At 40.3% G+C, this 15,056-nt stretch overlaps 1 protein-coding gene across 2 annotated transcripts in view; it reads left to right on the top strand.

Annotated features, from left to right (window-relative positions):
- LOC134542033 (A-kinase anchor protein 200-like) overlaps positions 1–15,056 on the top strand; it is a 162,325-nt gene that overhangs the window by 53,507 nt on the left and 93,762 nt on the right. For both annotated transcript variants that reach the window (XM_063385878.1, XM_063385879.1), the window contains exon 2: positions 1,258–1,432. In XM_063385878.1, coding sequence (XP_063241948.1) covers positions 1,280–1,432 — 153 coding nt within the window. In that variant the 5' untranslated portion in view covers positions 1,258–1,279. The remainder of the gene's footprint in view (positions 1–1,257; positions 1,433–15,056) is intronic.

Consider the following 15,056-nt stretch of genomic DNA (forward strand, 5'->3'; position numbering starts at 1 on the left):
AAAAATAAAACTGCAATAATAAAATAATTATATATAGGAAGTATGCATATTTTTTTATTCAAAATCCTACACAAGTCATCTAACCTAATTAGGAAACTGTATCAAAAGTAGGTAACAATGGTACTCGAGGACGAAAGTTGCATTGCCTTTGGTAGGCACCTAAAAAACACAAAATTAAAAAAAAATGACCGTCGCTTTAAATTATTGCAAGTGTGGTTTTTAGTTGTCTACGAATTTAATTCGCAAGGTTGAGTGTGCATGTGACTTTCCGGTTAAGTCCGACCTTGTCATACGCTGTCTCGGAGATAATTGTTTGTGATAGCGGTGCATAAAGGAAAAAAACGAAATGTTTTTGTGCCTGACATTTTTGTTCTCGTAATTCTTTAAATATTTAATGTATTTTACCGTTATTTACAGTTTTAATAGTTACTTAAGTTATGTTAGCAACATTTGAAATACTGTAAAAACGCGTGGTCGGTTGGTCAGACATTTGAAATACGGTTGATAATATTTTACTGTTTAGGATTAAACCTATCTTAAATGTATCTGTCCTATAACCAATCGCCCAATTTTTTTTACAGCAATTTAATTATAGCTAACCTAACCAACACTTGATAAATTACTGCGTAAGTACCTGGTATATCGCAATGTAATTTATGTAAAAATTATTTTAAAAAAAGTAATAAACTGGGAAAAGATTGATTTTCGTAATTTATTTTTTCTGTATTGTATACAATAATATCCGCATCAGCTAGGCTAGCCTTTTAAAAGCTTCCCTTGCCCTTCTGGGACGCTTTATTTCGAGTTCTGAAGCAGCTGAAGTGAAGGTGAAGTAGTTAATTTCTTCCCGGTCGGTGTTGAAGCGCTGAACTAAGCTCGGAGCTGTCGTGATGTGCAGTCCATATAGGCGAACTAGGCAACCGCCTAGGGCGCCAAGTAGTGGATTTTTGTAACAGTTTGGAATGTTTATATTGATACAAGTAATTATTTAAAGTCCACGGTGACCTGTTTATGATTTGTAATAAGTAAAAAAAGTAAAAAAAAAAAAAAACGCAAGCCTGCTTACATTTGATTGTCGACAAAAATCTTAGGCTTACGTGATGTATTTTGAGGCAAGGAAATTTGTTTTTTGGGGTGTCCGGTGGTTGGGGTTAAGGTTGTTCGCCTAGGGCGCCGATTGACCTTGCACCGGCCCTGGTGACGCGGTGCTCGCGGGTAGGGGCGGGAGGGGCTGACGACGGCGGGTCGTTGTTGCAGACGAGACACGCAGCAGGTCGCGATGGGAGCCCGCCAGAGCAAGCGCTCGGTCGACATCACCACCACGCCGAAGAAGGTCGAGGGCGACGAGCAGCCCCTGGACGGCCGCCTCGAGAAGATCGAGGAGGCGGACCTGAAGCCCGCCGCCAACGGCGCCACGCACACGGAGCTGCAGGTGAGTGCCGCCTGCTGCGTCTGCTGCGTCTGTTGCGTCTGTTTGGGCGGCGGCGGGAAATGTTATTGGAAGTGTCATGTAGTGGTCTGGAAGTATAATGGGATTGTCTGGAAGTGTAATGGAGTGGTCTGGAAGTTTAATGGAGGTGTCTGGAAGTTTAATGGAGGTGTCTGGAAGTTTAATGGAGGTGTCTGGAAGTTTAATGGAGGTGTCTGGAAGTTTAATGGAGGTGTCTGGAAGTGTCATGGAGGTGTCTGGAAGTGTCATGGAGGTGTCTGGAAGTGTCATGGAGGTGTCTGGAAGTGTCATGGAGGTGTCTGGAAGTGTCTGGGAATGATAGTGGTAAATCTTTAACTGTAGGAATCATTTGAAGTTCAGGAAAATAGTCACTTGAGTTTTTAATTAAACCTAATATATGGTGGTAGTTAAATTTCGCAGCACATTGTAGTTCTCTAATTTCCAAATCAATACCTGGGGATTTAAAATACTTTGAATGATGATATTAATTTGGTATTTAACTAAATGCACTCCTAAAAAAAACGTTTACAAATCAGTGCGGCTGTACACACACAATAAGCCGTAGATCCCGGGGGGAGGGGGTTTGCCCTGCCCCCCCCCCCCCTGGAATTATGAAGCCCCTCATCGATGGGACCCGCTCTTATTTGCAAAAGCGTGACTGTGAAACGGGTTGGATGTCGAATCTATGTTCTATGGAAAAATGTTGGTATATTTTTTAAGTTTTTGGCTTATTGCATGCTTGTAGGCCAAAATATGGAAGTATACTACATACAAGCACAGTATCCAGAGATGTCTTTTGTCGGTTTACCCTACATGAAAAACTCGCGACAAGCGCGGGCTTAAAATAAATATTTCCGCATGCCCCCTAGCGAATCCTACAGATTTGCGTCAGTGCTATGCTATGTTGCACGTAGTCATATAAAGGCCACTGTTTTGCCTGAAACACCTGCCTCCTTTCACACACTAAACGTTAATTTCCTCACCTCAACAGCGTGTTTTTAGACATTCATGAAACGCCCTGTAGTTAGGTTAGCATGGCATACACAGAATTTCAGTGCCTCTCCGTTTACACTTACGAGTTTTCAATCTGTTAAAAGGTTATGCCGGGTACGTAAGTCGGACCGTCCTTTCAGAAAAATTGAAACAGTCACTGAAGTTTTCGCACCAAGCTGCAATGTCATTTCATTTCTTCTGTGATTTTTTAAATGTATAATTTATTAGAAAATGCGCCATTTTATAAACTGTAAGCTTTCAAGTATTTCTGTAAACATGGAAAGTGTTAAAACAGGAATGTCAAAACAACCGAATGGAAAACATGTGCCTTGGAACAACTCCCGTTTCATTGTCAAGAGACCGCTTGAAACGATCAGGAAATCATGTATGAAACGAACGCTGCATAAAAGTTTATTGTGCGCCTGAAAATAATGGATTTAAATATAATCTCGATGAACGGTCTGATGTACTCTTGGGCTGTGTGGCCATTAACGAACCCCAACACACACTCGTGGCGATAAAATAAATGGCTTCTGGAGGGTGTGTGGCCCTTCCTTCCCCCACGATTCGTTTTTTCACGATCCATTGCTAGCCCAATAGCGTGAGCAGTTGCGAGGGCGCTGTAGTAGGTGCTGTAGTAAGTTGTGTGACACTGTCGTTTCTCTTGTGGTTCCGGTGCCCCTTTTTCATGGGACATTAGTGCACCCTTAAGTGAAAACGTAGATATAATTTCGCTTATTTCTTTCTCTCCCTTTCTCTCTTTTCTCTTTTCCTCTTCATTTCTATTTTTTCTCTTTCTCTCTTCCTTTCTCTTTTTTCTCTTTCTTTCTTTTACTTTCTCTGTTAATTTCTCTCTTCCTTTATTTATCTTTCTTCCTCACTTCCTTTATTTGTTTCTTATTCTCCTTTATTTCCATCTATTTTTCCTCTCCATATTTTTATTTCCTTGTTCATGTTTGAGTTTGGTGTAGCTTATTTTGAGTTTAAATACAGTCAGCTTTATATGAGCAATTAACTGTTAACTTTTTTTAGGTATCTCAAAATTGGCAGTTTTTTTTGTTTTATTGCAGATATTGTCCAAACATTTCGTCGTTTATCGAACCGTAACATCTTTCAAAATAAATATCTAGCGTTAATTATTTAATTTGAGTTACAAAGGTGCAAGTCCAGAGGTTTGAGTCGGACAAACATTGAAGTTACAATGTTATGTGCCTGCGGCTGTTGGAAAAAGTCCCCCACGTGGGATATATGACTCATAAGTTCCTTCTGGTTGGTCACACGCTGTGGAGATTGATGGGAAACACAATACTCGTGTAGAGTAGCCCAGTTTTTACTTGGACCGGTTTGATTCGGAGATGCAGTTTTTTAATTAATAAAAACATTGTTGTTTAATTTTTTTTTATTTATGGTATCCACCCTGAAGATTTAACGGGAACATCTTTGGCGCAGCAGCCAGTAAGGCAATGGCATCTTTTTTTGGTTGTGCAGCCTTGTTGTCACCGCCCTGTATCCACTCTAGAGCAGGCAGAGGCAGAAGTCTCCACTCGTATCTCTTGGCGGAAGGGGGGGGGTGGGAAGGATATCGTGTCTCCCCATGTCATCTTGGCGGTTGCGGAGGCCGCGCGCTGGCCCGAAGTGTCGACAGCTTTCAAGCCAGATGTTCCCCTTTGCGCTCGAGTTATCTTTGGCGCTAACAGAGCTGCGGTCTCCAGTTGCCTTGCCAATTTAGCACGCTCGTTCTTGAGACGTCCCGACATGCCAAGTCACTTAAACTGTTCCGTTAAACGTTTTGTTTTCGAGACGGTTTTTTTTTTTTTTTTTCGCTAGTGCGCAGTCGTATTCAGTCTAGCAAACAATTGCGAGTTGTCAGCAAATTCAAGTGACGTTTTTTTTTTTTTTTTTTTTTCATTCCAAGTGTGGATAACCTAAATGATAACTAGTAAGGAGTATGGAAGGGAGGTAGCTGCTAGTGAAGTGATCGAACGTACTAGCATTTTTTTTAATTTTCGACACTGTTTCTAGTTTGAATGCTTAGTTTATTTTTATGACACTTATTAAAGAAGTAGCCTCCCCTCCCCAATTTTATGCCGCGAGGCATACCGGTATATAATATTTCTAAAAAAATATAACACACGTGAATGCATTACAGACTTCAAACACAGAATCCTTCGCGCAGAATGTATAGCGCATCTCATCTTTAGATTGCTGTGTGCATTCAAATGGGTATTTACTTTCTTTTTCCAATGCTCGATTTCTGCTATTAGCGCCGCCTTTGTTTCGGTGTGCGCTGTTGCCAGATGTATGCAATAGATTGCAAAAGTTTGACGTAACTTTGTAATTTAATGAAAATTGGTTCAGTGAATCGGAAAAATTATATTTTATAAGGTGAAATTTGGAATGAGAATGATGAAAAATTAATTTTCCTGGTGTATTTCATCAAGAGCATCATCTGATGATTCATGTTTTATAAGGATATGTTATTGAAAGACGCCATCTTGGTTTCAACCGTTATTGTTAACATTTTGTTTATCATTTTATTGTAAGAAGTTCAGCTCTTTCCAGCATTGCACATACTTTCATGGAATATCTTGTTATTAATAGTAACTGTTACAAACAGTTTATCTTAAAAAATAGTAGGCCTAATTAGTGTTTAGTCTATTTTTTCTGCCAGAATGACAACTGTAATAATACTGTCAAAATACACTCTTTCATTGTCTTAGAAAAATAAATAAATTGAATGATTAAAAATATGTATGAAAAATTATAATTAATAACTGTGGTATACTGAATAAGACTTGTAATTTAAAAAAAAAAATCTGGGTAGCATCCATCTGGCAACAGTGTTCGCCATTTATTCTGTACTGCAATCTGAGCGTGAAACAAAGACTATAGCTCTTACATCATCCTGCTTCATCTCGTACCGTCGCATTCGTGGACTGGGCTCGCGAGGTAGGGGACGCACCACAACACCGAACGTACAATAACGCCGAAAACCATAACGCCGAATGCCAAATTGACTACAACGCCGTTAGCTAGAAAACTGCTGTGTATCACAACGCCGAATTACCACAACGCCGAAAAATGTCATCGCAGAACTGCCACAAAGGTTAGGTTAGGTTAGGCTAGGTTAGGTTAGGTTAGGTTGTGGTATTTCGGCGTTAAGATACATTTAAGAAACACACAAATTTATTAATTTGTTTTTAATTTTGCTCATGTGCTTCCCCCCCCCCCCCCCACAGCATTCGGCGTTACTGTATTTCGGCGTTGTGGTACACAGCAGTTTTCTAGCTGTCGGCGTTGCGGTCAATTTGGCATTCGGCGTTATTGTACGTCCGGCGTTGTGGTAACGACCCGTGAGGTAGCTCGGAGACCGTGTCGAACTGTGTCGAACTGTGCCGACACGGTCGCTGTCGCGGTGAGGGTGCCGACCGCTGCAAGGGACTGCGTCATTGGACGACCAGCCGACCACTTTCTAATGTCCGGACCTGCTTCTGAACTGGACTGGAATGGCGGTCGACTCATTGCGCTGCCCTATGCGTGCCGAGGCATAGCGAGTACGTTAACTGTGCTATTGTACGGGTAACCAAACAAAGCTTATTTCAATCATCCCATTTATTCCTTTGATTCATATAATTTGTGTTAGCTCCAACTGATGAACACCTGCCTGAGAGACGTAAAGCCAAAACAAAAAAAAAAGTTATAACGTAGGTTCCTAAAACAATGTGACGTGTCAAATGTGTTTTTTGACACTTATGTTTAACATAACACTGAATGTTTTGGCCGCAATATTGGTTCCTGCGCCTACAGCTTGGCATGGACCTTCGTAACGCATACGATTGATTCACTTACCGATCAGTGATTAATCTTGCGACTTTGTGACCGGAATAAAAAAAAATCACTATCATTCATTTTCACGATTTTTGGATATTTTATAAGTGCCGACATAAATTAACCTGTTTCTTATTTTAGTTACACCTGAACTTGCCGTAACTTACCCTCCGCCGAAAAAAAAAAATTGGTACACCTGCGTTTTAACCTTTACAACAGCAAAAAATAGTAATCCGAAGATGGACGAATGCAGGTTATTCTGGTGTCCGGCTCGGGGATCAGTGAACAGTGGGTCCTCTCGGCATGTTCCTCCGTACGGTTGTGGGCAGCCCCCTTTTTTTTTTCCCCCACAGACGAGAGAGCCAAAACCCGAAAGGTCATGGTTTTTTTTTCTCTTCCGTATCTTTAATGTAGCTATCCTAACCAAATCAACCGTCCACAATGTTTTTAAAGTATTTATAATGTAGCTAACCTAACCTAAGTGACCATTGGTATCTTTTTTATCAACACCGCCATATTTATTTACAGCGGATACAAAAAAAAAACGAAGATGCACGATCGGATGTTCGGCTCTGTCGTCTGTGAAAAAGAAGGCTGCCCGTACGGTTGCAGCATGGCTGTCGCGGTGTCCAGGTGTCCAGGTGTCCGCCGCGAGGCAGGTGCGCCTGGACACGCCGCTCGCCGCGGCAGCTGCGGGCCCCCGTTATCCGCGACTTGGACGTCGCCCAATCAGCCGGTCCTCGCGTCCCCGCGTGATTAGGAAGGTCGTCCCCTCGTCGGCAGGTGCCCGGGGAGCCGATGTCCTCGTGTGTTTTGTCTCTCGCTGGGTGCCGCACCTGGCTCCTTGTAGGATACAAGTAACACGTGAAGTTCCCACCAAGCGCTTACCTGGCTCCTTGTCGATACAAGTAACACTTGAAGTTCTCCACCAAGCGCTTACCTGGCTCCTTGTCGATACAAGTAACACTTGAAGTTCTCCACCAAGCGCTTACCTGGCTCCTTGTCGATACAAGTAACACTTGAAGTTCTCCACCAAGCGCTTACCTGGCTCCTTGTCGATACAAGTAACACTTGAAGTTCTCCACCAAGCGCTTACCTGGCTCCTTGTCGATACAAGTAACACTTGAAGTTCTCCACCAAGCGCTTACCTGGCTCCTTGTCGATACAAGTAACACGTGAAGTTCCCACCAAGCGCCTACCTGGCTCCTTGTCGATACAAGTAACACGTGAAGTTCCCCACCAAGCGCCTACCTGGCTCCTTGTCGATACAAGTAACACGTGAAGAAGCGCCTACCTGGCTGCCTGTCGATACAAGTAACACGTGAAGTTCCCCACCAAGCGCCTACCTGGCTCCTTGTCGATACAAGTAACACGTGAAGTTCCCCACCAAGCGCCTACCTGGCTCCTTGTCGATACAAGTAACACGTGAAGAAGCGCCTACCTGGCTGCCTGTCGATACAAGTAACACGTGAAGTTCCCACCAAGCGCCTACCTGGCTCCTTGTCGATACAAGTAACACGTGAAGTTCCCACCAAGCGCCTACCTGGCTCCTTGTCGATACAAGTAACACGTGAAGTTCCCACCAAGCGCCTACCTGGCTCCTTGTCGATACAAGTAACACGTGAAGTTCCCACCAAGCGCCTACCTGGCTCCTTGTCGATACAAGTAACACGTGAAGTTCCCACCAAGCGCCTACCTGGCTCCTTGTCGATACAAGTAACACGTGAAGTTCCCACCAAGCGCCTACCTGGCTCCTTGTCGATACAAGTAACACGTGAAGTTCCCACCAAGCGCCTACCTGGCTCCTTGTCGATACAAGTAACACGTGAAGTTCCCACCAAGCGCCTACCGGGCTCCTTGTCGATACAAGTAACACGTGAAGTTCCCACCAAGCGCCTATTCTTCGTTAGAATCATATTTTGTTTCCACAAAGTGTTTCGTCCAAATGTTCGAAAAAAATAGTGTTTTCATACGTTTTTTAAATGGCTCTCGCACAAGAGAATATTAAGATATTATTTTTTTGCGGGGGGGTGGGGGGGTGTTTACATTGTATGTCACAAAAATCCTGAAACTTCAATAACAAACACAAAAAAATGAATAAGCAGATACACAATTCCTTCCACGGAATTTTATATTCTGTTTGTGTTTTTGACATCGGCAATGACCAGCAATGAAGTTATGTCCAAAAAGATTAATAAAAATTGAAGTGTTTTTTTATTATTTTTATTATCAGATTTGGGTATGAAAATTTCAGCACAGAAGCCCTAAAATTCTACTAAGGGATGCAGCTAACTCGTACCTTGATTATTTTATGTACATAAATATTTCATGCGAGCCTGAACACGTTAATTTGATGCTTTGCTCGTACAGACTATGTTGCGTCTGTGTGCGTGGTAAAACTTCTAGCACGCAGTGTAGGTGCGTAAGAATTATTTAGCGTTTTCGCGGTGACACTCCACAATCCTGTAATTCTCAGCGAATTCCAATTTCTTTGTTGTTCATTCTAAAAGGAATTGATGGGTGTCATTTCTGGAATGATCCTTGTGGTAGCGGCCGCCAACATCGACACCAGTAGCATAGTTCACTGTCGCTCCTTGGCGCAAAGTGAGCGAATGCCGTCGCTGAAGTAGTCCCATACTGATGGGACAGGCGTGTCTGTCCCGGCGAGAATTGACGAGTCAAGAAATTCCAGGTCCAGATCCGTCGTTTCTCTAATGCATCATGCGATTCAAATGACCGGAACGCTTTTTTCTTTCTTTCTGATATCTTGAAAAAAACATACGCCAATGTAAATAACGCTATAGCCACCTCTGTTAGTGTATATAGGTTAAAGGCATGTTGCTTTTACCATTTCGTGTGACATTTATTTGTAAGGTCTTCTAGTCCCCTCTGCCAGTAACAACCGTATAACCGGTCGGTATTCCGTTTCGAAATTGTACCTGTACGTGGTTGGCCTTCTGTCCACTTTCTTTATGTGATTGCACGCAAGGACGCCGACACGCAATACAGTGAAGTTGAATAGATATTCTTTCCAAGCGCACTTTTAAAGACTTGCGAGATGGCTGGGTGCAGTTTCATAGGATGAACAAGTCTTCATTATCGGCAATTTATGTTATCTTCCGTGAACATATATTAACTGATACATTTTCGGTTCGGTCTAGGTTGTTAACTCTATTTCTATGTATTTTTTTTTTTGTTACTAGTCAGCTTCAAGTGAGCTAACATTAACTACTTGAAAATTCCACTGGCCTAGCTGATCACTAGCAGCTATGAAAACGCGAACTTTAGGTGTAAAAATAATTACACTTAACTCTATAGTTTCTCACTATTGTATCTACATGGTTTTGCGTGTAATATGTGTATAGTAGGAGTATTTAAGCAGATGTAGCTAAATATTAACACAGTAAATGTGACCTATCCAGAGTTCTATTTGAGATTTCACCCATTTGATTTCATGGATGGTTTGGCGGGGGAACTTTCATATTTAATGTTTATGCTAACAAGATAAGGCAAAGGGAGACAACTTCATATTTTTTTTATTCGCTCTCCACTAGACTTGACGCTGTTAATTTATCACCAGTATTAAGCATAATGATTTCCAAGGAAAAGTATGATTATTTTTGGCATTAAAATACTGTTAAAAGTGTGAACCCCATTTTTACAAAATAAATGCTTCAGATTGATAATTTTAAGTATAACATTGTCCTTTTTAATTGTTTTTTTTTTAACAAGACATAAAAGGAAACATTTCGAAGAAAAATTGTGTTATCCGGATAATTCATCTTTAATTACCGATTGGAGTCCGAGATAGCCAACCAGTTGGGCATACATTTTTCGCGAAAAGATCTAAACGTTCATTTAGACTGCAACATGGTATGCCAGCGTTAGCTGTTTTCTTCCTTGTGATTGGCGGCCCTGCTGTCTGCAAGAGAAGCAGTTGCCCTATTGGTTTGTTCAATTGTTTGCCCGTTGCTTAAGCATTACTTGTCACAATCAATCTAGATATGTTAGTAACATATCATGAAAGCTACAATCCAGGGGGTGGGCCCAAAGCCACTTTAAAAAAATTGGTTGTCTGTAAAGTCGGTTTACGGACGATAGTTTAACGTGACAACGTCATAACAAAACATTGATGAAATGATTGCATACTTTCATGAATAAAATTGAATCATGTTTATTGAATTATCACTATTTTTGTATGGATACAAAGAACGAGTGAAATGAAATCTACAATTTAATTTATAAATTTACTTTTATTTGCACTCATTAATTCAAATTTGTTTATTTAACGAAGAGATTATTTTAACTATAACTTTTATACATATTTGCTATTTGACTTCTTCAAATCTGTGTTATTCTGTTAAGGATAGGACGATGATAGGAAAAGTAGGAAACGAATGGGAGTGTTTTCAAGTTTAATGTGTCTCGAAAAAAGTCAAATCGATGGTTGTTTCAATCGAGTGGAAGAGAGATAGATGCGGCTCAAGCGTACAATGAGCGTAACGGGACAACGTGCGTTACGGGACACTTTTTTCGTGCGTGCAGCCGGCGTTCATCGATTATTAGACGTTGTCACGTCAAAAACTAGACTAGATTGGTTCATTTAATGCTGTTTGTTGTTTTTTTTTTTACTTAATTTTATTACATTGCGTACAAATCATTTAATTTCTATTGTATCGAGCGATTTGGTTAGATGTATTAGGTATCCGACTCTTTTCGATATATGTGGATTTATTTCAGATCGATTTGTATCGTTTAAGAGTATTTCGGTTATTTCACATTGATACGTTCAAGTAGAAAACATTTCTCACATTTCAGTCCTTTTGTTTTGATTTATTTCGTTACAATTTATGCATTTGATCATTGTAATTCGTTTCTATTAAAGATCACTTATTTCGTTATGAATTGGAGTGTCTCCCCCGCGGTAGTAACGCCCCATGGTACGAGGCCTTCCCGGTCCGACTGCAGGCGCCGGGCAACGTAACTGTTCGTCCCGGGTTCGCATCCAGGCCACGGCGCGTCGCGTCGGCTGCGGTTCGTCGACCCCGCCGCGCCGGCGGCTTGGAGGTCACCGGTCGACTCCCGCCGTGCGTCCGGGAGGGTCGAGAAGCGGGAAGCCTACAGCTCACGTAGTTTCGGTTCCCTACCACGTTCGTGCAACTTCGGGTTTCTCTCAAAAATTGAAATTAAAAAAAAAAATAGAAGGGTTAGGTTAGGTTAGGTTAGGTTAGGTCAGTCACAACATGCTTGTTTTCATTGGAAACTTCTGATTTAGCAGCTGAAGTGGCGTTAATACCAAAACGCAAAACTTCGGAAATCTTCGGAAATTCTTGCAGGGAACCGAAACTACGTGAGTTGTAGGCTTCCCTGCGAGAAGCCTTAGATGTACATCAAGTTCTGTCCCTGCCCGAACACGCCCGAATATTCACCTTCGGCCAACCTCGGGGATTTGTTTTATTTTTGCGCAGGAAAAATGAATTCAAATATTAAAAGTGGTCGGTTAGGTTAGCTACATTAAAACACTTTAAAACACTGTGGACGGTTAGTTAGGTTAGAATAGCTACATTTAAATAAACAGAGCAATATAAATATATTATATAAATAAACCCGAGGTTGGCCGAAGGTGAATATTCGGGCGTGTTCGGGCAGGGACAGAACTTGATGTACATCTTAGGCTTCCCGGCGGCTTGCAAGTGGGTCCCAGGAGTGAGAATAAAGTAATGGCATTTTTGAGAGTAACTGGTATTAAAAAGTAGAAAATCATAAAATATTAAAAGTAAACGTTCTTTGAACATTGCAAACCATTTTGGTTTACATCATTCGACAATTTTTTTTCTCGATTAAAAAAACTATGAAAATTAATAATAAAAAATTGTAGGGAATTTTAATGCTGGGCATATGTAGAAACGACTTTAAAGATGGAAAGTTCCACATGATATTGTAATTTTGTGAATTTCTTCATAACTTCCTCTGTTTGTCTAGTGTTTAAAAACTGGCAGCTTCTGGAAATAAAATTACTTTTGTCAGCTGTTCTGTTAATATCAGTTAACATTTAGTGCAGTTTTTTTGTACATCGGTAAAACTAGTGAAAAGTAAATAATTTTTTTCTCATTTTATCTCGCACTATAAATAGACAATCAGCAACAAAAAGTCATTTTTAAAAGAAATCTACAAGCAAACTGTCTACGTTTGACATCAAATAATAAAAAAAAAATAAAGGCCAGAACCTATTCTCATAATATTTAAACAAGGATTATCACATTAGTTAAGTAGTCATGGCAAATGTTGAATGTAAAACAGACAAGCGTGTCGTTTATTTAACTTATAAAAAAAGCTAATTTTTCATTTTGCTTTCCTTGCGTGATAACAGAAAACGTGTCATAATAAAGTTATGCCATAGTCCATGAAAAGCTTTTGTTTATAATATTTTTGTTTTTAATTGTGTTTGAAAATAAATAACGAAAGACTAGAAAAATATTTTGTAAAATATTACGACTATTATAGTGTCCAAAAAAAGGTTATATATATACTTTAGTTGACGATGGTCTATGGACAATGAAACGAAAAAATATATAAAAAATTTCCGAAAGTCGCACTATGGAAATGGCACTATAGGTATAGTATGTCTTTGAAATCTACCTAAAATCAAAACTACTCATTCGCCTTCAGCGTATTTTTTAATGCTTTTCTTAAACAAACACTATTCTGATTTCTTGATAAATTTTAGAATAGCTTGGTAGGGGTCTCTAAGGATAGTGTTCTGGTCTGGGAGAACTTACCCCTTTCCCCTCTCCAATTATCCCCTTGCAATTATTCCATTTACAAAAAGATGTTATTTTAAATAGTTCAAACCCTAATTTATTTCATGCATGCGTTTGTATGCAACTTGTTTTAAGACGCGTGAAGCTATCGCATACGCCTATATATATATATATATATATATATATATATATATATATATATATATATATATATATATATCGTGTTTCGTATAACCAGTTCTGATAGTGCTATCTGGAACCCAGAGCATCGTGCCTATTAGACCTCGTAGTTTTACTCGTAACACTAGTCTGTGAAGGGACGGTGGAATGAGCCCCTTGCTGTAGAAATATTCACGCTTCACTCTTCACTCTTTTCACGTGACGTCTAATAAATCGATGAACGCCGGCTGCACGCACGAAAAAGTGTCCCGTTACGCACATTGTTCCGTTACGCTGTCGGCGAGTGCAGTAATAATAGGTTATGTTACAATTGACTAAAAAATTATGGCGATTCATATAATTGATGATAGATATTTGATTACAGTTTATTTATATGAAAACTTGTTCATAATTATATTTAAACATTATAGCTATACGCCAGTTTACAAATTAATTACAAGTCATCTACACGTGAACGGTTTCGTCGACTGTTTATAAAGTGAAGAGAAAAGTTAGTGTGGTTTTCATTGCTTATTACAACAACAATTTCGGCAATAAAGGTTAATTATTCTTGCATTTTAAAAATCTGATTACTAGTATAATTTCAAGTATTTATTCTTTTATTATTAAAATAATAATGATTCAATTTTTTTCATGAAAGTGTGCAATCATTTCATCAATGTTTTGTTACGACGTTGTCGCGTTAAACTATCGTCCGTAAACCGACTTTACAGACAATTATTTTTTTTTTATTTATAGAATATTCTTGTTAAGAATTTCATGGCTATGTTTTGATATTTACCCAACGCAGGCAGGTAGACAGGTAGTTAGATATATTCTGTGTTCCCATGCTAATAACCCCATTTTCTCCCATTTAAGCGAAGCATTAGACAAATTTTCCTCTTGGGTTAAGGTTTGCAGTTAATATAAATCGTATTAAGATAACATATTTTGGTTTTGATTATAGCTCATTTAGAATATTTACAGAAAGTTTAAACATGCCCGATATTGTGCCTACGAAGGGAGTAATTATATATATGAGGGAAAGAGGAATGAGCAGGTGAGAAAAACACTCGGCACCCTGCTGAAGTTGCACGCTTCACCTAGCGCTATGATTTTCTTAGCTTGTTTTGCAAGGGAACGCCAGGTCCTGGCGTGTTAATACGTTACCACACTGTCAACTTTGCTGCTTGTCTTTTTGCCGGCGCGAGGAGTCCCTAACTGTTATAAAGTGCAAGGCCAGGCTCCATGTGCCTCTGATTATAATCTGCGTGCCCTGGCATACATTGCTTTACGACCTGACGTCATCAAAGCTGCGTGATAGCCGTGCAGGATGGAAATGTTTGGAGGTTGTCCTTTGTCGCGCTGTGGAGATGTAGTCGTAACCGGCGACAGCGAGAAACTGTCGTTTGCGAGAGGCACGCCCGAGGTTTTATCGCGATGTTTACTGCCGACTGCTCTGGCGCTGGATGCCTCAACCTGCGAGCTAGTGGAAACCTTGACAGTGGCCTAGAGGGGGAAGCTTTCTTTTCACAGACGAGAGAACCTAACGCTCGATCGTGCATCTTAGGTTTTTATTTTTGTTCATTGTAAATGTGTTGATAAAAGGATACTAATGGTCAATAAATTAGGTTAGGTTAGCTACATTATAAATACTTTAAAACATTGTGGACGGTTGATTTGGTTAGGATAGCTTCATAAAAGATGCGGAAAAAAAGCATGAACTTCGGGGAACTTCGGGTTACTTCGGGTTTTGGCTCTCTCGTCTGTGAAAAGGTGGCTTCCCGGCCTAGAGGCGGTACGCGCCACTTGAAAAAGGGTGCGGGGGGGGGGGGGAGGGGGAGAGGGTGGATGTACAAGATGGT

The sequence above is a fragment of the Bacillus rossius genome (assembly GCF_032445375.1).
Source record: "Bacillus rossius redtenbacheri isolate Brsri chromosome 4 unlocalized genomic scaffold, Brsri_v3 Brsri_v3_scf4_2, whole genome shotgun sequence".
In the NCBI taxonomy this organism is placed as follows: Eukaryota; Metazoa; Arthropoda; class Insecta; order Phasmatodea; family Bacillidae; genus Bacillus; species Bacillus rossius.